Consider the following 26,568-nt stretch of genomic DNA (forward strand, 5'->3'; position numbering starts at 1 on the left):
CTTACGCTTGATATGCGTGCTCTCACTACTGCTCCAACAAGATAGTGATCAGAATCAATGTTTGCTCCCCTGTAGGTCCTTACATTGATTAAGCTGGAAAGGTGTCGCCCATCAAATAAGACATGATCGATCTGATTGAAATTCTCTCCATTAGGAGAGACCCATGTAGCCTTGTAGATGTTTTTGCGAGGATGAAGTGTACTTCCTATATCCTTTTAGATGCAGCAAAATTGATCAACCTTGTGCCATTCTCATTACTCTCTGTATGAAGACTGTTTTTTCCAGATATTCTACTATAGACCTCCTCCCTACCAACTTTGGCATTCATGTCCCCAGTTATAATTTTCATATCATGTCTTGGACATTCATCATAGGTTCTCTCCAGCAAGTCATAAAAATCCTCCTTCTCATCTTCTGTTTTATCTTCTGTTGGTGCATGTACATTGATAACACTCATGTTGAAAAACTTCCCTATGAGTTTTATCACACATAACTTACTACTGACAGCTTTAAAGTCCAATACCAGATTCTTGAGTCTCTTTCCAACAAGAAAACCTACTCCAAAGGTATGATCTCTCTCATTACAGCTATAATACAGATCATAATTACCTTTCCTCATCATTCCTTGCCCTGTCCATCTCATTTCCTGAATAGCTATCAAATCTGCTGTATTTCATTTCTGTAGTCATTCATTATGTCCATCAATTGTTTCATTGCACCAGCCCGGTAGAGAGTTCGTACATTCCATGTGAATATTCTCAAATCCTTTTCCATTCTTTTCCTTTTTTGTCTGCCAGGTTCTTTATTCCGTAAATCCAGTCCATTCCGAGGCTCATTGTGAGGTTCTGAAACTATGTTTTTTCTTTATAGGGAGGGGTTGTTGGACCCTCGCCCAACCCCCAACCTGGAGGACCAGGTAGTTTTTTCGGGTTTCCTTCCATAGCCTTTGACAATCCAATGCCGAGCTACAAGGCAGCAGCCAATTTCCTTTCAGGGTTTTGTTCCCTTAGCCTTTGAGTATCCACTGGAACCCGTCTGCAAGGCAGCAGTTGTGTTTGCTGGTTTTGGTCCGCCCCGGGTATTTCATTTCCCCGGTACCACCTATATCTAGGAGGCACCCCCCTATCCGCCACCTGGGGAGGCGCCCGTTAGGAGACCAGCAACTCCCACGAGTCTTATTATTCTATTTAAGAGATTATTTCCTTATGTTGTTGTGATGTAGATGCATTAGAATTGAATAGGAGGATTAAGTGGGAGAGAGAGGGCCGGCTGCGCCCTAACTTCGCCCTCCAGGTTAAGGCTGTGCAAAGGCTAGAAATAAACTTTCTACTAGTGATATTTTTCAAAGTTTTTCGATTTGTATACTATTAAGCTATCAAGATGAAAAAGTTTTCTCAGGAAAAATTTTTTTCCGATCATTACTTTTTGAGATATGAGCGCCTAAAGTTTAAATTTTTGGGTCAGAACATTTCAAATTTGGTAAGAGATAAATCCATGAGATTTAGAGGATAGATTCTTCATGGTATTTTTGATCTAGTAAAACAAAAATTTTCTGAAATTATCAATTTTTAAGAAAATTATCCAATTTACCAAAAATGACTTTTAGTTGAGTTAATTTTGGTCATTTTTGGTGATTTGAATAATTTTCTTAAAAATTGATATTTTCAGGAAATTTTTGTTCTACTAGATCAACAATATCATGAAGAATCTATTCTCTAAATCTCATGGATTTATCTCTTACCAAATTTGAAATGTTCTGTCCCAAAAATTTAAACTTTAGGCGCTTATATCTCAAAAAGTAATGATCGGAAAAAAATTTTTCCTGAGAAAACTTTTTCATTTTGATAGCTTAATAGTATACAAATCGAAAAACTTTGAAAAATATCACCAGTAGAAAGTTTATTTTTAGCCTTTGCACACAGTCTTAAAATAAAGGCAGGCTATCTATCTATCTATCTATCTATCTATCTATCTATCTATCTATCTATCTATCTATCTATCTATCTATCTATATCTATCTTCTATCTATATATTCATATTATATCTATAAACGGCTAAGCCCCGACAGACTGAAATCACACCACAGCTCAAACTACTGAGCCTAAAAACTTGAAATTTTGCACAATTGTTTATGATAGCCTAAAAACATCCACTAAGAAATGATTTTCAGAAATTTGCCCCCCTGAGGGAGCTGGGTCCCCCCAAAAATTTTGTACTTTTTAACCGCTCATTGCACAGCAAAGTCATGAGGAACATTCTTGTTCAGCTACGAAAAAAATTAGATCTATGCAGAAAAATTCCGACCAGGAGCAGAAAGGGGTCCAGGAGAGGGCATTTTTTGAAAATTTTCATGTAAAATCACACTACAGCTCAAACTAATTGGCCTACAGACTTAAGACTCTGCACAAATATTCTTCAAACATGCTAGACGCGCACTAAGAATGGATTTTGAGATATTTTGCCTCTAAGGGTTTCAAAGGATGAAAAAGGATCCTATTCAGTAAGGTTATGAACATGGTAAGGTGAATGCCATATGGAACTGAGATAATATTGACACATGATATTCTTACATATGTTGTAATCATTGGAAAGCTTAAAATAATTTTATCAATCAGCTGATCGAATTTAATTTTTTGTGGATAGAAAGCGCGAGCTTGCCACGTGTTTGTTCCATTGTTGTATGCTTTCCCAGTTAGGTTTGCGCCTTCTATCAGCTGTATATGGAGTCTCATACATTCTAATTAGAACAGAGCACAGAGATTTTCTTTGGTTGGGAGTTTGTTGATAATTCTTTTATCAAATTCAAATTTTATTGCAAACAAAAATCACATTGAAAGATTTCTTAATAGACAATAAGATTACAAAAACGAGATGTCAAACATAAACCTACTGTATAAATGTAACATTTATTTGTAGCACGGCCAGTAAAAGACAAACTTGAGTACTACCCATGGGTTCATTCAATATAACTTATATTTTTGTGTTAATATTTTGTGAACAAAACGTATGAGTTGATGAGAGATGTGAGTAATTTCTTATATTTGATCTAAATGGTTATTCATATTGTAGTAGTCGGGGTCACTTCAATCAAGGTTTTTTTGTAGCTAATAAATTTCATACGTATTGATTGTCCATGACTGAATGTATTCAGTGTCCATAATGGAAGTGATTGAACTAGCCTACTCAAAATTAATGGCTTACTGGTCCTTCATAGAATTTATAGTATTCCTGGTGATTGAGCCTGTCTTTTTTCAGCGTTGACTATTAATAATAAAACTTTATTTACAACTAGCTTACCTGGCGAACTTCGTACTGCCAAAAAGTCAATGTATCTCATGTCACACTTTACTTTATTTGGTGAATCATTAAATTTATCTGACAATCAATATTTTCATTTACATCTGAATACGAACTTCCTATGTGCTTAGTCATGCAGCATCCATTATTCCCAAAACATATTCTTCTCAATCAATAAATTGGTAGTAATATCTAACAGTAAGGTGTTGAATAAAAAATAAAATAGATAGGATAAATCAGTGTTTCAAAGATGAATTCAATGTTTTCATAGTTGTTGATTGTTAATAGATGGTCCAGGAAATATGCGATGTACTTTCCATCTTCCATTTTAGGACAAGCTAAGCTAAATTTAAAAAAAATGTAAATTATTCTGCCATTAATGAATGCAATATGAACAATTCTCAACCATGAGGTGAATAATTTTTGTCCAACATTTTCCGGTTACTCAATGATAGGGGAGTGATAATTATTTGTATAGGACTTAGGAACCATTATCTACAGCTGGTAGCCTACCAATCAACTACACTTCAACTCCAAACTACCGTTGTAATACCAGTAGTCTACACAATTTATCATAGGGTGACGTGTTTATTACAGCTGGTAACTTTAGATGCTGAATCATATTATCTCAATATGATCTTGAATCATGATCTTCTTTCCGTTCTTCGGTAGCCGATAAAATGGATCAATAAATAATCATTATTAGCCACCCTATTGAAATTTCTGGTCAGAAACCATCCCCAATATTCACACAACATATTCCCAAAGTTTCATGCCGTTATGTCAAGTATTTTTCAAGTCATAGGGAACAAACACACATTCACAAACAGACATTCATTTTTATATATATAGAAGATAGAAGATTTCATTCGGCTCAAACAAAAGCCTCTCTAAATGGAGGTTGGCAACTTTCAGTTCTGTTGTTTTAACTTTTTTTTTCAAATCACTTTTAAAAAGTTCATGTAGTACCTACTATTGTGTTTGAGGCACTTCTGGCGCTATAATAAAATAAAGAGTTGGTTTATACACGTACGGGATAGGAAAATTATGTTTGACGCATCATCACGTCTGAACTACTGGACTAATTAACTTGAAATTTTGAATATGGGCTAGATTCTTAATTAACCAAGGATGGTTATAGGCCTATTTTCAATTCTTCAAAACGTCATTACGTCAAGTTTTCAGATTATCAAGTTTGAAAATAGATCCTTGCGAAGCACGGGTTCCTGCTAGTTCATTTATATATTGAATAAATGAGTACCATAATCACCTCCACTATTACTAGGAAATTAATTTTTTTACAGTTTCTTGTATGTTTTAATTATTTGGAAACTATTTCATTCCCCATTTTCAATTAATTGTAGTATTTATTTTAATTCTAGGTGGGTTTATAATACTTGGTCTTCTGAATCTTACATTGATAAATTACAAGTACATCAAAAGTCTCATTCAATAAAATTTATTAAAATATTTTACTGATTTTCTATCGATAATAATTTCTTATTTTTATGTAATCGTGTTTGTTTAAATTTAATTATATAAATAATTATTTATGGATTGTTGTTTTTCAGGTAGCAACATCAGTGGCAGCTAGAGGGTTGGACGTGAAACAATTGATTCTAGTAGTGAACTACGACTGTCCGAACCATTACGAAGACTATGTGCATAGGTGTGGTCGCACAGGCAGAGCAGGCAACAAGGGCCACTCGTACACATTCATCACGCCGGAACAGGAGCGCTACACGGGCGACATCATCAGGGCGCTGGAGCAGTCGACGGTCGCCGTCCCGGACGCGGTCAGGGCACTCTGGGAGAACTACAAGGCCAAGCAGGCCGCCGAGGGCAAGAAGGTGCACACGGGAGGCGGCTTCAGCGGCAAAGGGTTCAAGTTCGACGAGACTGAGGCCATGATGGTCAATGAGAAGAAGAAATTCCAGAAAGCGGCTCTCGGTCTGCAGGACTCTGACGATGAGGATCTCGAGAACGACATTGATCAGCAGATTGAAAGCATGCTGGCACCGAAGAGGATAGTGAAAGAGATTAAGGCGCCGCTCGGGTCGGCGGCAGCGGCTGCGGCGGCGGCGGCGACTCAAGGGGTGGGAGGACAACCGTCGACTGACAAGCTGGAGCTGGCTCGGCGGCTGGCGTCGCGCATCAACATGGCCAAGAACCTGGGCGCCGAGGCGAAGGGCGCCACGCAGCAGGCGGCTGAGGCCATCCTCAAGGGCGGCGGGTCGCAGCCCATCATCACCGCCAAGACGGTGGCCGAGCAACTGGCTGCCAAGCTCAACACACGGCTCAACTACCAGCCGCGTGAGGAGGAGGACAATAAGGAGGAGGAGGCAGTCGAGACCTTCCGCAAGTACGAGGAAGAGCTCGAGATCAACGACTTTCCTCAGCAGGCGCGCTGGCGAGTCACCTCCAAGGAGGCGCTCGCTCAGATCTCAGAGTACTCGGAGGCCGGCATCACCGTCAGGGGCACCTACTACCCCTCCGGCAAGGCACCGCCCGAGGGCGAACGCAAGCTCTTCCTTGCCATTGAGAGCACCAACGAGTTGGCCGTCTCCAAAGCCAAAATCGAAATCACTCGTCTCATCAAAGAGGAACTTCTCAAGTTGCAGACCTCTGCTCATCATAGCATCAACAAATCTAGATACAAAGTTGTGTAAATATTTTATTTCATTGTTGTGAACAATAGGACAGTATCCAATCTTTAGTGGGTATAAAGTTTTATATTCTTCACTTTATGAATAATTATTGAGTAAAGCTATTTAATATTCCAACTGAGTTTGATTTACTCACCACGTTTAATTAAGATTATTTGCTCCAATAATCAGTCTCACACAAATTATACATATCGTAGTTTATGTGGTAAAACTACCCTTGTAAATTTATTTATGTTGGGTTTGTACTAAATTTACCAAAAATTTCATTATCACTAATTACTGGTAAGAATACCTGATGTCATTAGAAATCAGCCAACAAGATACTTCAGTATTTTTACTGGTGATAAATGATGTTATTTTTACTTGTGATAAATGATGTTATTTTTTTGGTCAGTAAACAGTTTGATAACTTTGCTTTTCGTTATAAAAATACTTATACCTATAGTGATATTCACGTTTCAAATTCCTCATTAACATTGGTTTGCTGTAACTTAACTCACTCGAGATAACAATACAGAATTCAAAATTGGTTTCCTATCCTTGACTGTCATTAGACAAAACGGATGGCTCTATCCTTTTGCAACTTCGCACCGTTTCCAAATAGTTTGTAGGCTTTTTTTATAAAATATAATTATAGTATCCTTTATTGAAATTAATAGAATAATAGATTAAAAATACAAATTATAACAACTAGTTTCAGTGATCCACACCAGTGAAGATGGTACTATAATTATATTTTATAAATACATATAAGTAGCCCTGAATTCATGCATTTTAAGAAGTTTGTAGGCTATAAAAAATATTATGAATCATAATATTTATTAATCTCAATTATGAAACTTGATTCATTTGTCTTGAAAGATTTTCTTGGTGAATAATTATGATATACGGTATTTGAGATATCAGCTGACCTAAATCACAGATATCTACTATAGGAGATGGTGAAAAAATAAACCTGGCAACTATGATATCCTATAATTTTCATTGACTTAAAAGTGAATCTTACTATATATTTAGGAGATGGTAGATCAGAATGGTAATTCAAAGATTTTAAATAGCAACTCCCATTATTTATCGAAATGGCTCATCCTTTTTATCCTCACATTATGATGAGGAAAATAGGGTTTAGCATTATGTTATTTTAAAGATCCTATCCAAATTGCGAGAAAAGTAAAAGCGAGGTGCTGTTCAGAAATATAAAAATTAAAAATACGAGTAGCCCTTACCAAGAAAGTGAATATCACAATAAAAACTAATAGCAACGATTAAAAACATGCAAACAAAAACAGGAACCTTTCATTATGATTTTACAGTGTAGTAAACTTTCTGTAAGTACAGTGCCTACTACAGTAGACCTGCAGTATTTTCAGTTTTAATAAATGAGTAGGTACGATTTGAAGTTGAAAATAATAATTTTAATCGTCGGCCGTGCCGCTATCACAGAAACGAAACCCTAAATTAATAAACTGTATGACAACGGTTCGAAATGTAATGTAGTATATATTTGAAATGTGAACCGCTGATTGTAATAGACGAGGTCGTTTTGCATCACTGCTTAAGCAGCATTGTTAAATTGAATAATATCCGGAATGATCTGATTTTGACCTATTATTTTATGACAAATTGAGATTTGCAGCTCTTTTTCAAACATACATAATAATAAGCAAATGTAAATATGGGATATACCATAAATGTAAATATACCCCATTTTACAGGGTGAAAGTTCCGTGCGAGGCACGCGTACAGACTAGTACATACATAAAACCAGCTTTGCACCATGGAATGTTGGGAAAAATCGGGATTGGTTCAAATAGTTTTTTATTTATTGGTTCAATATAGTTTTATACCTGTATTTGGAAAGTAAAGGAAGGCTAAGGAATAGATGGCCAGATGATGTGGAGCAGGATTTGAGAACGCTTGGAGTTCGCAACTGGAAAAGGCAGGCAGAGGATCGGGGGAGATGAAGAGGCTTTGTGAGGGAGGCCAAGGGTTGTACGACCTGTAGAGCTGAGGAATAAGTAAGTATTTAAAAATATTACAATTCAACAAAAATATAATTTTTAAAAATGTAACATATAACTTGTGACTAGGATATGAGTGTATCAAGTCCTATAACATAATCTTCAGCTGCTTTTGAGAAAATCGCAAACGCCTGCAATAAATTCCTGCGGTTTATCTGCATGAACCCAATGACCAGCATCCAATTCCAAGAATTTCACTTTGGGAAATATCCTTCTGATTTCGTCGTGCTCTTCTGGTCTGCAAAAAAATAGATAAGCCAATAAGTTGGCAAGCAAACAAACCTTTCTGTAAATAGTTTCAGTGGATTAGTCAAGTAGCTACCGAAAAAAAACATCACACCTAGCAGAGGCTGCGAGATAAGTGTGACCCCTCAAACGCTCGTTGAAAGTGAAAAAAATCAGTCTTGGTGACAAGAAGTACCAAGTTCCTCACCCTTACCCCAAAAATAGACGGGATGGCCAGGGGCCACAATTAATCTTCTCTACCTACAAAAAATCTAAACCTCAAGGCTAGGTACAAGGGACTAAATTGGGTTCAGTTTACTGTTTTGTAGACTTGTCATTTCATCAAGAGCTCTTCATGCAAATGAAATGCAATGCTTGCTTTAATTAAAGAAGCTAGTATTGAAAGTTTGTTGCAAAAATGTGTAAAGTTGATATAAACTTTCTTACAAATGAACCAGAAACTTGAATGAGATCTACTTTATGTCAAATTAACGTGTCATGAGTTACCGTATCACGCATGTGTCTTTTATAAATGTTTTTTCTTAATGCATTTCTGAAAAGGTAGGATTCAGTGAAGTTGCCAACTCTTTTATGCAAATATCAATTATTGGAATCTTCAATATGCATCACTAACCTTGTTTTTATAATAAATTATAATAATATAAATGAATTTACTCACTTGACAAAATCACCCTGTTTTCCAACAACGAACAGGGTTTGTCCATCGTAGTGTGCATTTTCTGGTAGTGGAAATACGGTGATATGGGGATCGTAATTCTTATGAATAGCATCTAGATTTACTCTCCATGAATAGCCTCCTGATCCATCTTCCCTCAAATTAGTTACTAGATAGTTGGCTATTCTTCTATCCTAAAATCAAAGAAAAACAATTGAAAACTAGAAAAGAAGGAAATGGATATATATTTAATAAAAAGAAATTTTTTCTTAAAAAGTATTTAAAATATTAGAAGCTATTAGAAATTAATACAAATTTCTCATTATATTATTGAACGGGGTTTCATAACAAAATAGTTGTTAAAACTCTCCTTTGTGAATAAATAACGTGTAGACGTTATATTTTGCGAACTAATTGCAGATGAAATCAGAAAATTTGCAAGAGTGTGGGGAAAATTGAATATGCGATTCAAACGACAAGTTTATTGATGCACTCTAAAAACCCTAGTCTTTCTGGATACAACAATTCGTTATTTCGCGTTCTTTCTAGATTAAACGTATTGCAAATCATGTGAGAAGATATATTTATAATATAAAAGTGATTCACATAACAAGTACAAAAACAATGGTTCCTATAAATAGCTTGTCTAATAAAGAGGTCTGAAGAGAGACAATTTCAACATTTTCTCTAATGTAGTATTGTAAGGATGAGAATTGAATTACCAGTTTCAATTTTTCTGTTATTAGTTTCTCTGCTCTCATTCTGGCTTGGGAAATATTCTTCAGATTTGCTAGTTCGTTCAGATTGACATCCCTTATTGCTTGGATGATATCGTTCATTTCTTGGAACCCACGACCAGTGCCAACTGGTGAAATGTCGCATACTACTAGTCGGTCAACTAGATGCGGCTAAAACAATCAAAATGTTATACAGTATTTTAATTACTGTAATTACAGAGCTCATACTCGTACACTAACATGAATAAAACAGACATTTTTAGAATTGATAAGAAAAGAAATAATGTTGTTTCAACTACATAAAAAAATACAGTTACTACTACATTAAAATGATGTACCACACAATGGGTGTTTACATTTAAATTATTTTAGTTACAACCCCTGAGTCACCCTCTTATGAAGGGTTAATATTCAGTTGTATGTCAAGTTGTACGGTAGAGTATTCGACCAATAACTTATCCTGAAAGTTGCAGTATTATATCTACAGTCTCCACTTATAGAAAGGTTTCCATACCATATGACTCACTTTGCATAATGAGTTATGTTTACAAATCGGAAAAATTGATTAGAATAATCATTGAAAATATGCTCAAGAACTTCCTGAAAAGCCTGAAATGTATTTCAGCTACTGCAAGTTGTTGATTAGTTCCTTTACAAATTAACAATAGTGATCATGAAGTGATCTTAAACTAATATAGTGATCGTTAAATTGATATTCAACTTAGGCTTGTAGTATCAATGTTTTTGGTAAATTTAAATTTTACTCATATAGTATCTCATAGGTATTCCAATAACAGAAGATCTGAGCCAGACAGGCTAATACCATATTATTATTGATTTGTTTATCCGTCAACAAATCCTCGTATTATCGTAAGTCGTAAACAATAGTTAAATAGCTGATTGAATAAGAACAATAAATTATAATCCCATAAAGTTTTTTGATGGATTGAATTGAGATCTGCAAAAAATATGTTGAATCGGAGGGTGTATCATGAAGCCTCACGTTTGTAAGAGTGAAATACATCACAGCTCTTCCACCCATGCTATGGCCAATCAGGACAGCTTTATCAATGTTTCTTTCTTGAAGAAATGCTTTCAAATCTTGAGCAAGAAGTAGATAACTGTGATCTGGTGTATGCGGGCTGTCACCGTGATTCCGTGCATCGACAGTGAACACCTATCAACAAGAAAATAAATTTATCAATTTTTCTATACGAATATAAATACATTATTATTACAACCTATTTTTAAGTTTTTTCTTATTAGAGACTCTTGTAAAGATTCTTATAATTGAAATATTAAATTGGAACAGTTATAAAATTGAATACCGTACCTTGATACCTCTATATTATGACTAAATTTTGCAATAGTATTGTATTTCGATTTCTATGACGTTCTTATGAACTGAGATTGAAAACAATTCCACAGGTTGATTAGAGATGTTTCTACTAACAAATTTCAAGACATAGATCAACACTCACCCATTTCTATGTAATCATTTAAAAAAGCAACCATTGTAATATATTAAATTGCAATTATTATATAATTGAAATCTCAACAATTACACAATGAATAACACTTTAAATTTATATTGTTAATTTAATGTTTACTATAGAATCAGAATTGAATGAAGTACTGGAAAATACTTTTTAAAACATATTTGATGAAAAAATCCAAGGAAGTTGAATTAAATTGTAATTACAAAAATTATTACCTCTATACAGTAGAGCTTCAGTACGATAATATTTCTTCAACTTTACAGTAGGTATTATATTAATATAGTAAAATATACTCAGCTCTTCCAACTATGCTACGAGGACCGATAACACAGCCTACTTCAGGCCTCAACTATATGAGCGTCTTAGAACCGCTGAATTTATTTCGCTTTTTTTAGAATGCATGGCCTCTAATCCAATCCAATATTAATGTATGGCGTCTAATCGAATATTACACTCGTATAGTACACTTCATAAGAAACAATTCATCAGGCTAAGGGTGTGATCACATTAAATGCATATTTGTACAAGTGCAAGCTTGGTTATGCATAACCAAGTGTGCAGATGAGAAACAAAATCTTGGAAGAGCAATAGCAAGCACTGCAAGCTTGCACAATTTGTGTTAGTTGCGTTCAGTGTGAGCAGAAAAATACAAGTCACAATGTGTTTCAATGGCACTATCATATGTTTTTTCGGCTCATGCATGATTCGACGTGCACTTGCACATGCGTTCCATGCGCATTTTACAAAAAAATGTGAAAAATTTAATACTGTATACTAACATTATCAATTTTAGAACGTTATAAGTTCCAGAGATTGTTCTCGACTTCTAATGGAACTTCACATCAAAATTTATGTAAAAATCTCTAAACTCAATCCCCAAATAAAGTCCCAAACTCAGTTCTCAATTCGATAAGTCATAAACAGTGACCCTAGGTGACTCAATATAATCACACCCTAACGAGCAAAACAATTCAGCGCATTTAAGACGCTCGTATAGTCCTTATCTATGTTTCTATCTTTTCAAATAAACAGCAAGAAGTAGGTAATTGTGATCTGGTGTATGAGGACATATTGTGTGATCAGTACATTAGCAATACTACACATACTATATAACTGTGTATACTGTAATTATAAAATAATAAATATGCCAGGTTAGCCAAAATAACCAAGGCGTAATGGCATTGAACCTTTTAGTCTACAAGCGATACCTAGTCGAATCCCGCCAGTAGGCATGGACGTTTGATCATCTCATCACCCTCTCAATTTCCATTACCCACGCGCATGCTGAAATTTCAGGTGGGCATAATCCGCAATGAAAATGATTATTGTAGACTAGAAACTAGAATATTAAAGGAATTCTTTACAAGCCTAATGATCCAAACCTTTCTTTGCAAGGCTGTATGAATTTCTTTTGATACATAATTCCAATTCATTTTTGAACCAAATAGACCATGCATGATGACTATAGGTACATCGGACGTTGTGTGTGATTCTCCAAACTCTTTATATGACATTTTAATTGGGCCTGATCTGAAATAAGAGTATATTAACAGTATTATATTTTTATTATTTATTATTACTCATCATTACATAACATCATGTCCGGGAATATTCCCGTTTGATACGTAAATTGTCAGATATAATAATATATAGGTACATACAAGAAAATACAATAACATATATGATAGAATCATAAAATAAAATCGATAACATTTCAAGTCACAGTTATAGAACTATTCACAATAATAGAATAAATCAAAATCTATCAACAATAAACTCTGCCACTGAGTAGTAGACTCTCAGTTAACATTGACTTGATAGTTTTTTTGAACAGCGGCAATGAATCAATTTTACGGATGGCCTCGGGTAACTTATTATTATACAATTTTATTCCTGAATAAGAAGGGTTTCTTTCGTAAGAGGCATGTCTGTGAATAGGGTATAATATCAAGCTCTGATTACGCGTAGAATAGTTATGTCTGTCTGTGCAAAAATTAAATTTATGGATATTACTCTTTATGAATATTAACAAATGAAATATGTAGATGGCAGGCAGAGTGAGGATCTTCGATTCCCGAAAAATAGATTTGCATGTATCTCTAGCTCTTAAACCAAAAACCACCCTAATGATCTTTTTTGAATTAAAAATATTTTATAGCTGTCAGTCGAGTTTCCCCAGAAAATATTTCCATAGCATAGGTGGGAATAGACATAGGCATAGTATACGGTGATGAGTGTATTTCTATCAACTGAATGAGATAGCTTGAGAATAACATAATATGCACGGTTCAACTTCGTCGTGAGATTTTTTATATGTTCTTTCCAATTTAGTCCCTCATCTATTGTAACTCCTAGGAATTTTAAAGATTTAGCTGTTTTTAGTCCATTATCATAAAGAGGGAGAAAACTTCTCAAGTTGGTTCTTCTGTAACTAAATTCCATCTGATAAGTTTTACTGTAGTTGAGAGAGAGGCCATTTGCTTTGAGCCAATCAGTTATGTTTTCCAGGTCTTTTTTTATGTTACCAGCTAGAGTTTTGTGATTTTTGTCTGATATTAATGCGGTCAGCAAACATTATAAGTCTTGATTGGGAAACTGACTCAGGGAAATCGTTTACATAGATGATGAATAATAGAGGCCCAAGTATTGATCCTTGAGGTACTCCATTCGTTATTTTTGAAAAGGTAGAAGACCTAAGTGATTCTTTATCTTTCACACATTGTTGTCTATTATTCAAGTAAGAGCTAAACCAATTGAAGGCTGTCCCAACATAACAGCGAAGCTTTTCCAACAAAATAGTATGATTCACACATTCGAATGCCTTTGATAAATCGCAGAAGATGCCGGCAACAAACTGCGATCCATCAACAGCCAATGAGAGACTTGATATGAATTCATAAATGGCCCCAGTTGTATTCCTGCCCTTACGAAAACCGTACTGATCCGTGTGAAGTAAGTTGTTCATGTCACAAAATTTAATTAATCTGGAAGCAGCTGCCATTTCATAAATTTTAGAAAATGCTGATAAAATAGCAATTGGTCTGTAATTACTGAATTCGCTTTCATCGCCCGTTTTAAATATTGGTATCACGGTTGAATATTTTAGAAAGTCCGGAAACACTCCACTTCTAAATGAAGAATTAATCAGAGACACCATTGGCTTTGCTAATGATAACACACAAATTCTGAGCAGGAATGGAGGAAATTCATCCCAGCCAGGTGTTTTAGATAAATTTATTTTTTAACTAATTCAATTATCTCTTTTTCAGTAACTGGTTCTAAAGATATGAGCAAGTTATTTGATTTTGGATATTTTCTACAATAGTTTAGAGCTTTGTGTATGTCCGGAATAAGATTTAGTGTGCTACAAACGTTTATAAAATGTTCATTGAAAGAATTCAAAATATCATCTATATTTTTATTGGGAAATACCTTTGTTAGCTCTCTATCATCTTGTTTGATATTTGTTTCCTCCCGAACAATCTTCCAGGCCATTTTAGTTTTGTTAGATGCATTCTTTATTTTGTTGCTATTATATTTTATTTTTGCAGCTCTGATACATCTGTTAAGGACTCTCTTATAATTTTTGAAATATTGCAAAAATTCAAAATTGTTATTATTTTTAGTCTGGTTATGCAATTCTCTGGCCCTCGCACATGATATACGAATCCCTGGTGTGACCCATCCTTTAATTTCTTGTGCGCTACTTTTTTTGTTGTACATCTTTTAGGAAAAGATTCCTCAAAGTGTGATAGTACTATTCGAATGAACACCTTGTATAGAGTATTAGAATTAGACGTTATACTGAGCATATTATATAGGTCTGTCCAGTCTTCTTGGTCCAAGAAAAGCTTGAATTTGGAGATGTTCTGTTTAGAAAATATTCTTATAAGTTTTGTAAATTTTTTTGAATTTTTTGAGTTTAATTGAAATGATTTAAAAGACGTCAATGTATTATAAGGAAACTGAACTAACTGTGCTGTGTGATCGGACAAACAAGTTTCAATTATTGAATTTTTACACATTAGTTTGTTTATTGCTGAGTCTGATGCTATATTATCTATGCATGTCAGAGAGTCCTTTGCAATCCTAGTTGCCTGTGTAAAATGTAGGGTTAAATTATAAGAGCTTAGCACTTCACTTAGCCTTGAACAGGGAAGTGAGTTTTTCAGGGTATCTATATTAAAATCTCCACTTATTATTAGTTTGTGTCTTGGAAATTTTCTGGAGCATAACTCTAACAGCCCACTAAGACGATCAAAAAATTTATTTAATGAGAGTTTGGAATTTATAGGTGGTCTATAAATATTTATGACAACAATGTTCAAAAACCCTGTTATTTTAATACCGCAGCATTCAAAATATTGCTCTAGATTGAACTTTGTACAATCTTTGATTGGTTCACAATCTATATCCTGCCTAACTAGTATACAAGAACCTCCTCTAATTTTCTCAGATCTACAGAAATTTGAAATAAGTTTGAAGTTATGGAATTTATTTAATAGAAATAAGTCACCATCTCTCACCCAGTGCTCAGACAGACAGATAATATGAGGCCTAACATTTAAATTTTCAAAGAATAAATTAATTTCATCTAGTTTGTTAATTTGTGTTATTCCCTGTACATTCCAGAGTAATATATTCAGTTGATTATTTTGTATATTTCGTCCATTCCTAAAAAATTTACATCAACAGAATCAGATGATATACTTTCAATGTCACTATCATTGACTCCTACAACATTAAAGTTCACAGGGCTAGTTTCAGGATAGTGCACTTTTTCTGGGATTGTTTTTTGTGTTGGTTTGGGCGAGTCATGACTGTTCTCTATCATAGAGTTGTGGACCGAATCCGGAGTCTGGGCTGGGACTGCATCTAGGCCTACTCGTAGTCTCTCACCAGTCATCTTAGAGTTGATCCTGTCGCCATCAATTATAGTCCTCTTTGTGACCTGCGTCAGTAGATGATTTGCCAACACCGCCTTTCCTCGTCTGTTTAGATGAAGACCATGTTTGGCAAAATGCCATCTCTTGAGAAAGCAGTTTATATCTTTGAAGCTAAGACCGAGTTCACCTTTGTAATCATTCAAAGTCTTTGATAAAATGGAGTTAGCATGAAAGATACTTTTGTTGAGTTCAGGTTCATCGTATCTGTGAGGAATACTGCAAACATGAATGTTAGTTTTTAGCTTGTATCTCAAAAGTGTTTCTAATCCCTGAAGTACAGTCAATTGATAAGGTTCATTACGATGACAATCATTGGTTCCCCCCATCAGAATAACAGTGTCCTTCTCTGTGAAATCACTAATAAAATTAAAACCGTCTTGAACTATGTGTTTTGAGTTTTGCTCCTGGTTTCGAATATACAAAAATGTCAAATTCATCTCCTAGATTTGTCAGGTATCTACTTAGCTATTTTCCTTGACTATCAGATAAAACTGTCAATCTTTTCTTCTTCCTTTCTGTAAATAGTTTTTCAGTCTCATTTTCGCTTTCCTTGATATCTAATTGTTTTCTTTTTTATTTCGGTTCACTGGCGTTGTCTCTGCACACAGGTGGCCCTCCGTTCCCATCATGCATTCATTTACATACGACCCACATGCAGAAACTGACGAATCCTCCGTAGAAAGCAGGGCAAATCTATTATTCACTGGAATAGCATTCGACTCTCTATGAAGGGCTTTAGATTTGTTCGTAATTCTAGGCCTAATGAAATCGTTTTGAGGATGGTTTATACTAAGATTATTGAAATCATTTCGTCGTCCCATTAAATTATTTTGATTATTTATTTCGTCAATTATCGCAGTTTTGTTTAATAGATCCTCTTTCAAAATTTTTATTTCCGCCTCAAGAAACTCAATACTAGTTTTCAACATTGTATTCTCTTTCTCAGCCCACTCCTCATACACTAAAGAGTCCTCAAAATGTTCCTTTCTTTTATTCTTCTCTTCTTTCAGAAGCCTAGCAATCGATTCATTTTCATCTGATATATCTGTGAGCATTTTTCTTAGGTCACTATTGTCTGAAATTACATTGTCCAACTTATTTAGCACTTCAATAATATGCGGTATTACGTCAGCGACAGCATTTTCCGTTGATATATCTGCAATACTCGCAAGTGAACTTCTGATATTTATAGCGAAATCAATAACCAAGTCGTTGCACAGTTCGTTTTTTAAATCACTGAGTTCCAATCTCTGTTCGTCACTATTTACTTTTTCGCGTCTAATTTGGGTCACTAAGCGTTCATTCATTTTGAAATTCAAAAATTGCGCTTAGATCGTTGCTAGGATATCGGTGTAAGCAAACAATAATGTCAACAGGTGATAATCAAACGCTCTAGCGCCGGTAGGAGGCTAAACTTTAATTTTTATCTTATCGCACCAAGTTTATTGTTGAATCTTCGTTGACTGCTTGCCGGCAATATGATCACAACACGCTCAGAGGTAGACGTTGTTCATCAAACATGCACAAGATTGTAACAAAATTCACGTCACTTTACCGTTAATGCAATGTTCATCCGGCACAAAGAGTGAGTTAAAATCCAGACAAGCCAACAAATCGTTTACGAAAAGAAAATCATACGGCCACCGAAACCGTTTCAGCCTTCCCTGGGAAAACGCTATTTCACATTCTTCGCAAAACAGCACTTAATAACTTCGAACGTAAGTAAAATTAGTTTAATTGAAAATATTAGAGAACAAATCAAACTACGTATTATTACAGGCAGATCAGGCCTGCCAATCTATTATTCAATAATATGAACATGGAAAAGTTATAACATTGTAAAATTTCAAGTGATAAAACCATTTTTTCAGATATTGGGGGATGAGTCCCCCTATTCACGGTAGAAACTACTCCTATTGATCATAACTCGGAAATTTTGGGGGTAGTCTACTCTGTAGAGAAAGCTGCAGAATGCAGCTTAAGTACTGTAATGTTATTGCTTGTTTAATGATATGAACTACTATATAAAAAGCAGTGACACTTTTCAACTACAATCATGAAAATATGACATAGAAAGGCGGATTTCTGTAGCTGATCCAGCCCAAAAAATATCCATGTTCGGGGGAGGATACAACCCCATATCATACTGTTTCTCATTTCTATTGCAAATAGTCAATATGCATAGAATTGTGAGTGACTGGAAGAAGAACTGAATATTTTTATTTTCAGGCTAGGACTCTTCTTCTTCTTCTTTGGCTGTGCCTTATCCCATTTAAATGGGGTCGGCATTCATTTCTATTAGTCTGCCTCTCCACAAAGCCCTATCCAATGCTTCCTCTCTCCCCCAACCACTCTCCCGCAAGTCGGCCGCTATTCTATCTCCCCACCTCATCCTAGGTCTACCTCGTCCTCTCACACCATCAAAACCAAATCCTGCACTCTTCGTCCAACATAATCCTCCTCCCGTTGCTGTACATGCCCAAACCACCTTGTCTCCTGCATTTTCTTTCCCAGTGGTCCAACTTTTACAGTGCCTCTAATCAATTCATTTCTTATTTTATCTCTTGTAACCTCACACATCTATCTTAACATTCTTATCTCAGTCACTTCCATCTTTCATTCCTGTTTCTTTGAAATGTTTCTGTTCCATACAGCATAGCTGGCCTCACAACTGATCTATAAACTTTTCCCTTCATTTGACAATTCACTCTCTTATCACAAATAGCACCACTCATTTTTCTCCAGTTCATCCATCCACAATTTATTCTATGCTGTATTTCTAAATCAAGCTCTCCATCTCTCTGTACACTTGAACCCACACCACTCATTTTTCTCCAGTTCATGCTGTATTTCTAAATCAAGCTCTCCATCTCTCTGTACACTTGAACCCAGGTACTTGAAACTTGCAACTAGTTGGAGTTGGTTTCCTTCAAGCTGTAAGGGTAGCCAATCATTGTTTCCCAATACCATGTACGGTACTCTGTTTTTGATCGGCTAATTTTCAGTCCCCTTTCCTCCAAAGTCTTCCTCCAGCTTTCCACCCCTTCTTCCAACTGATCTTTGGTAGGTTCACAGAGCACGATGTCATCTGCAAATAGTATGCACCATGGTGCTGGCTTCTTGACACATGCACCCATGAGCAGATCAAACAGATATGGGCTAAGTGCTGAACCCTGGTGAAGGCCAACTTGCACATGAAACTCTTAGGTCCTTTCCACACTGGTTCTCACTCGAGTGATGGCTCCCTTGTACATCTCCTGCACCAATCGAATATACTTCTCTGGTACACCTTTTCCTCTCATACTTCGCCAAATCTCTTGCCTGGGCACCCTGTCATAGACCTTTTCAGGCTAGGACTGAAACTTTTATATGTTTTAGAGACGAGGGTCTAAGACCTGATTATTATTTATTTCCTGAAAAGAAAAAAAAGAATTTCAAGGCTGATGTTGGCGTCGGACCATACGACTGAATGAATGAATATGCATATAATTAAGATACTTATAATCTATTATTGAATTAAACTTTAAGATAGGTACCTACCTGTTTTCATTGCTCAAAAATCTTCTAATTTTATTGCTCTCACAACAAGAAAGTAATGGGCATAGGAACTTATAATTTTTTGAAATCATTTGACCAACAATTGTTATTTTTCTCATTGTAAAGATGAAAGAACACGGCACTTGATAATATAAACGCACTAGATTTTATAATTTATTAAACAAGTGATAAACAAAAACAATAATCATCAAATCTTAGAAATTATGGTACAAAAACATGATATTCTTAAAGAGAGGTTAATATTTTTCCAAGAGCAAGAACGCCGATTTTTCAGCAGACAGCTTCAGCGACTAAACAGCTGAGTACTCTCGACTTTACATTGTATAACCTTTTTCAATTATTTAAAAGTATTTAAATATAAGTGTCAAATAATTTTGGATTTCATTTTTTTCTTAACTATTCTTTTTTCTCCTCATTGAACTAAGAATTGCATGGATTTCTCCAACTAAATTCTATTTTATTATTCAAATGTTGGCACAGCTTATATGTAAAAAACCGCGACACCGTGACAAAAATATGAAAAACCGTATGTGACCGTATCTCCGTATCACAAGTTCTATAACTGGTCTAAGGACCGTATCACAGTGACCGTATAAGCCAATGTACCTAGAATACTAGGTACCTTGGTATCAGCGAATCAAAGAGAATTCTCATCCCTCTGGAGTCTGAATTATCAAAATTGTCAACACTCAAGCTAATTTCAATATTAATATCACTGTTTCAATTGAAAAATTTAAAGATTTTGTTATTGATGAATGTAATGTTGATGATTTCGGTTGGGTATCAATTATTTAGAAGATTGTACAGTATCTTAATATTGTTTAGAAATGTATACTTGAAGGAACACAAATATACAAACGTAAAAGGATACATTTGTATTTTTTACGACTATAGGTTTATAAGCTGTATGAACCATGTTTATGTAACAGAAAAAAATACTGTCAGCCATGATATATGTTTTTAAGTTGGTTTAAGTTCTAGACGCGGTCTGAGCAATATTTTTCTTTGTAGAACAAAAAGGTAATCTCATACAGAAAAATTACTAAAGTATACCTTCCAGTGTTAACCTCAGAGTACCGTAGTAAATCATCTTCAAAGATTAAAAATAGTATGGAATTATAGCTTCTGAAATCGACTAATCATCCATATTTCGCAAATTAGAGATTTATTGCAACAATTTCGTGTTTCCACTACCCAGAAATATTACCAATACACACTACCGTACTGTAGCACTTTATGACTTTCTTTAAAAAAGTTTTCAGATCATTGTGCAGACATAGATCAAGTATATAATGTCAACTGCTCATGGTATGAAAAAATTAAATAACATTATAAAGGGCACGGTAATCATCGATGCATCTATTCAAGATAGGTACTTGAGCAATTAGGAAATTATCAAGGTCAATAAGAAAAATATGGAAACATTCTGATAATTATTTGTCTTTATTAAATAAGTGCGAATCATCTTGCTTCAAATTCTTGAATTATTTTGCTAAAAATATATTATAAATAAATATTGACATACAGTTACCATTGTAATACATTCAAACAAACTATAATATCATACAGTTTCGTATAAAATGAATTTGTAATATAGCTATTTTATAACTTATACACATCTATATTCTATAGAAAAATTATAGTCTAAATAAGAGTTATTAGATGACAGTTTTTGTAACTAGCAAGTTTTTAAAGGTTTGCAGTAATCATAAATGTCTTTGGCGTGTTATAATATATTTTACCGCTATACAAGTCTTTAGTATTAAGACTAATTTTCAACATTATTTTACATACCACGATTTTAAAATAGAATATTATTTCCTACATTGTCACAAACGATTGATTGAAAACATAATGTATTCAAATTACAGTAGCAATAAAACTAACTTGAAAGTTAAATATTTGTTCCTAAGTTGTCCTAAACTAATTTAAAAATGAAATAAATAGGACATTATATGGAATATATATAACTAGATATAATATAGATATATCTATAATATATGTTGCTTCATAAAAAAGCAAGCAGTGAATCAGGGACAAGCGGTCCTGGCTACCCAGTACTGAGCGATGTACTGAAGGTGCAGAGCGGTGCAGACGAGAGATAAGATATTGCCAATGGCAACATAGAGGTGGACGCGACGGAAGGAGGAGTGCACTGCCAAGTAGTGCGGACAGTGCTTGAGGGGTCCCAGGTCATGGTAGCCTACCTCCTGCCCTACTCCGGCTGTCAGCTCTATCTCTGTTTTGGCCGTGATCAGCTCCAGTAGAGGCGGAACCGCGTACAGCCGAATTGCCAGTTCAATTACGAAGCAAGAGATCAGCAATACCTCCTGTAAACAAATTATCAGTTATTTGGAAACTTGTAGAAACTGATTTGTACTGAAACTTGGGATTCGGGGAAGGAACAGTTTTGGGCTGTGCCTGTTGGTCCTTCCACAATCATTTTAATGATTCATGTTTTGTGTATCATTGAATGAATGAATAAAACCAACGTAGGCTCTGGTTTGGAAATAATGCAGGATGGTTCAGTCATGAGGTTCTGTTTCAGTCATGATATCTGTTTTAAGTGTTTTTACTCTATCTGTAGAGCACATGCGCTCTGTTTCTCTTGCAATCCACTATTTTGTTCTATCCAACTAGCAGCCAATCACAGTGTCCTCTTCACTAGCAAAACCTATTCTCTAACCGAGATATCTGTATTGAATTAAAACGACTTGATAATGATTTATCAAACCAATTTGAGATACTAGTTTCAGTTATTGCACTATTATCAATGGCACTTGACCAAATTACTTTTTATCAGAACCAAACAAAGATTGGCAAATCTTAATTTTGCATGTCTTACGAGAATTTGGAAAATATGCCATTCCAATGGCAATGTAAAATGAGAAGAAATTAAATTATAATAGTGCATTGACTAAAAATCAATAAATAAATTATTGAATAGAGTGGAGAAAAAATTTAACAAATAATAAATCGTCATTGTGGCACATAAGACTATTTTCTGTAAGTTAGACTTCATAAAATATTGTTGGATTTGTTATAATTTACAGTACTATGATTATTTATTATATACGGTACCTTATCTAATAAGATTCAAAAGGTATTCAATGGAAATTCAATTACCTGAATAATAGTAGCTGTGTCCCATTGGTGACTGAATCGATTGAATGAGATGAGGATCAGAGCACTCAAGAAACTATTCAGTCCAAAGTATTTGGGAAATAATACTTTTTGCACCCTGCCAAACACGTGACGAGGAAGATTGAAGTACAATGATAAACCTGGAAAAGATCAAATATTATTATTATTGTGTACGAAATAAATTGACACATCACCTGTTGACAATATAGGTAAAAGAATTTCAAATATTCTTTGATGATTAGGAATATTCATTGCACATAACCAGCTAAAGTAAAATTATCAATATTGTTGAGTCACAAAAAATCAAACTTTATGGATTGGTCATCTGAAATTTGATTGTAGAAGAATATTCCAAATACGGAGAGTTTTTACAATCAATAGACAATAGGTAGATAATAGCATCTTTAGAATGAGTCTATTCTAGAAAAAAGGATAATAGAATTTCACTTCTCCAGTACGGTAGATTTATTAATTCCATTAATTCTCATTATTTCAATGTTGTAAATATTTCGGATGATTCTATTTACAAAAAATATTCTCAAAAATGAAAAGTCACAGAATAATACATTATTAAAGTACACGCTAAGCAAAAATATTTATGAATTGAATTCGAATCTTTTTTCAAGGAAAAGTTTTGATTTGAGCGAATAATTAACAATGCCTGGATACAATTTTTGTTTCGTTGTATCTGATATTATTGGAGAAAGGTATATCCGTCTTTAAGGTATATGTCTATCCGACATATCGAAGGAAAAATTCAAGATGAATAGGATACAATCTATTCTAATCACTCTTTCTTATGAAATGCATTTTTCAATTATTTTCTTGAACATTAAAGAGAATCTCTCATTGGAATAAAAACAGAACTGGAGTTGGTAAAATTCATAGAATGTAAATTATTCCTGTTTGGAGAATAGTCTTGTCGTTCAAAGTAGTTTAAATATATTAATTTATTTTCATATGTAGCCTATCTTGGTTTTGTCTATATCTTGAAGAAAGATTCTGTATACACATTGAAAAATCTAGTAAACGAGTCAAATAAAAGAAAGTCGAAGAGCAGTATTTTAATCTTGGATGTGACAGATAACTTAAGAGAAGTCACGATGAAAAGCAAGTGACATTCTGTTCAATTACCTGATATGAATGTCATCCAAAATTGAGAGCCACAATGTACACTAAATGCAGCCAAGTAGAGGAGTATTGTGAAAGGTGATGAGCTCCATTGAGTTTTCTCAGATGAATACAGCAAGGATGCCACAGTTGCTACAGATATCACACTGATCACATGGGCTGGCTGAGTGGTTCTGAATAGAATTCTGAAACATAAAAATATTAACTCTTTTCCATTCTTTCTTCCAATTCCACAATATTATTGTCCAATAATAATAAGAAATTATCCAATTAGATTAAATTATATCATATTAGGAAGCGCTAGAATGCCAATTCCCACACAGAAATCTTAAACAATTTTTTTATAGTTCTTGGTTAAAAAAATCATTATATTTTTATGGATCCTACAGAAAGACTCAATGCTAATTGCCACTATAGACTTGGATTAAATCGTTATTTTCATACGAATACATACATTATTCATAATACTTATAATAACATAGATTTCAGATTACAATATTGATAGATCAATATTAAAAAATTCAATCATTCACTAGCTAAAAACAAAAAGAACAAACTTTTTTCACAATAATAAATTACAATTTTTTATCAGCACGATGGATTGTTCATCAGATTACAAAGATCTTTATTCTAATCAATCAGATTACAAAAATAATTTTGTTCCATACTTGGCCTTGATATCTGAGAGATATTTATTGAAAATGAAAATCAGAATAATCATAAAAATTATATAATAATTAATTAATTAATAACTTGCCGATTATATTTTGTGGAAAAACTCAATATAGCCTACCGGTTATGTACCGAAATCGAATACAGTATACTGGATTAATTTATATTTTACATTCTTAGGCGACTTCGAAATGTTTCATAAGATAACTCAGCAAAAGAGAAAAAAGTTCATAAGGGTGGAATAGATATATAGATAAATGCCTTTTATTTAAACTTTACATTTTCAAAAGTGATGTGGGCGAAATTGAGGCAATAAGAGCCCCCTCTTCCACTAACCCACGATAAAATACATTACAGAGTTAACAGAGTTAACTTAACACATTCCATCATATACTGTGTAGTTCATTGCTGAACCCTTTTCTTTTGAAAAAGACGATTTGTGGTTGGAAAACATATTGATTTTTAAAATGCAGTACAACTCACTTGTAGCAATTAGATGTTTGGAATCGATCGATAGCATCGTGTATCAACTGTAGAGCGTTTCTCTGGTGTGAGGTGAGAATAGCCAGAGTGTCGGGGCCGGAGTACGAGTACACCACTTCAGGATCCTCCTGTTCAGAAACGTCCTCAGGAGGCTGCTTGGGAGGAAGCTGAGTGTCGTAGTAATAAACAGTCTCATCACCATCACTGCTTTCACTCTTCTTGTTGGAGCCGTCTGTCCGTGCACACATAATATCAATAATTTTATTTCAAACACGAAAAACTGACCAAGAACTCAAGATACAACCTACTATAAATGAATATTAACTCGTAACTGATCACTTTCTTCTGTCACACTATGTACGAGAAATAGCACTTGATTCGTTCAACGCTTAAGGAAGACTAAACGACCAACTTCTGTTGCTGCCGAATGAAGACCTAAAATAGAAACACAAACTATTTACAGCGGGCCTATCTTGAGAAGGAATAGTATTGTCCTCTCTCTTCAAACACGCAACTCAGCCAATCCCACTTGACACCCGGCCGCGATAATGTACCAGAACATTCGGCCTTTTAAAAGCTGTCTCATCAATCAGCCGTCTAGGCCTTCCAGTCACGTACCCCGTGGTTCCGTCCAGCACATTCTAGACTCTTCCTAGCAATGCAATTTATTCATAGAGCTTATTGGAGACGGCTTTTTTATTTTTTAAATCCAGCTACACTATGACTCATCTAGAAGTCTTGTGCCGGTGATAGCCGACTTCCTTCGGTTCCTTTCCGCGAATTCAACAAGTGGCTCCCAGCATCCAGCATAATCAGTAGTTAATCATTACCTCATCTTCATCATTTAGGCTACCGTACATTACTAAAAACATTTATAGAATGCATGTTTATTGATTAACAACCAATATGGTATTTTCAATTCATTTTATTTTTTATAAAATTTGAATTTATTCAAAGCTGAATTTATCAATTTTCAGAACGAAGATCCTGCTAATTCTCTTCACAAAATATAGATGAACTCGTAAAAAATTGATAACTATTTAGATTATCCTCGTAAACATTGCACATGCGGCTTAGTTAAATCTCTCAGCTTGAACGAAGGTATATTTGAAATAATCAAAGTCTAATTGGATGGCATAATCGTAGCCTAATTGTTCTCGGAAAAGTTAAAGGAGAGTCGATTTTATAGTAAAATTTATATAAATTTCAAAGTACTCTCAAAACACCCTTCCAAGTTCAACTGAACCCTGTGTGAGAGTTGAAAATTTTAGAAGATTCGTTTGAGAAAAAAATGAGAGTGCGGTAAGTGTTTAAAAATTAGATTGAGAGTACGCCGGTAATTAAATGTTTTTTCTTCAAAAACAATTAATGTTTTTGATTGAGTCAATTTTTAAATCGAGTATAATGCGTATACTTTTCCATTTCGCGTTCAACCATCACTACCTTTAATTTCTACAGTACAGTACTTTATTTGTTGGTAGTTATTACCATTGCAAGCAGGACTATCACTACG

General features: G+C 34.5%; 4 protein-coding genes across 4 annotated transcripts in view; 2 read left to right on the forward strand and 2 right to left on the reverse strand.

Moving 5' to 3' along the window:
* The window catches only part of LOC111047034 (probable ATP-dependent RNA helicase DDX46), a 28,361-nt gene extending 22,281 nt beyond the window's left edge, over nucleotides 1–6,080 (forward strand). The window contains exon 14 of the mRNA XM_039422479.1: nucleotides 4,869–6,080. Coding sequence (XP_039278413.1) covers nucleotides 4,869–5,966 — 1,098 coding nt within the window. The 3' untranslated portion in view covers nucleotides 5,967–6,080. The remainder of the gene's footprint in view (nucleotides 1–4,868) is intronic.
* A 1,918-nt stretch (nucleotides 6,081–7,998) lies between these two features.
* On the reverse strand, nucleotides 7,999–20,146 carry LOC111047031 (protein ABHD11). Its single transcript, XM_022332698.2, has 6 exons — nucleotides 19,608–20,146; nucleotides 12,504–12,651; nucleotides 10,626–10,799; nucleotides 9,608–9,793; nucleotides 8,889–9,079; nucleotides 7,999–8,222 (listed from the first exon to the last, which is right to left on the reverse strand). Exons 1-6 carry the CDS (start codon nucleotides 19,721–19,723, stop codon nucleotides 8,087–8,089), a joined length of 951 nt encoding a protein of 316 aa, XP_022188390.2. The 5' UTR covers nucleotides 19,724–20,146; the 3' UTR covers nucleotides 7,999–8,086.
* The window catches only part of LOC111047018 (serine/threonine-protein kinase haspin homolog), a 34,185-nt gene continuing 25,267 nt past the window's right edge, over nucleotides 17,651–26,568 (forward strand). The window contains exon 1 of the mRNA XM_039422483.1: nucleotides 17,651–17,785. The gene's annotated coding sequence lies outside the window, so the exon portion shown is untranslated. The remainder of the gene's footprint in view (nucleotides 17,786–26,568) is intronic.
* Nucleotides 21,051–26,509, reverse strand: LOC111047033 (transmembrane protein 205). Its single transcript, XM_022332699.2, has 4 exons — nucleotides 25,056–26,509; nucleotides 23,904–24,085; nucleotides 22,752–22,909; nucleotides 21,051–21,955 (listed from the first exon to the last, which is right to left on the reverse strand). Exons 1-4 carry the CDS (start codon nucleotides 25,301–25,303, stop codon nucleotides 21,656–21,658), a joined length of 888 nt encoding a protein of 295 aa, XP_022188391.2. The 5' UTR covers nucleotides 25,304–26,509; the 3' UTR covers nucleotides 21,051–21,655.

The sequence above is a fragment of the Nilaparvata lugens genome, chromosome 1 (genome assembly GCF_014356525.2).
Source record: "Nilaparvata lugens isolate BPH chromosome 1, ASM1435652v1, whole genome shotgun sequence".
Taxonomy (NCBI): Eukaryota; Metazoa; Arthropoda; class Insecta; order Hemiptera; family Delphacidae; genus Nilaparvata; species Nilaparvata lugens.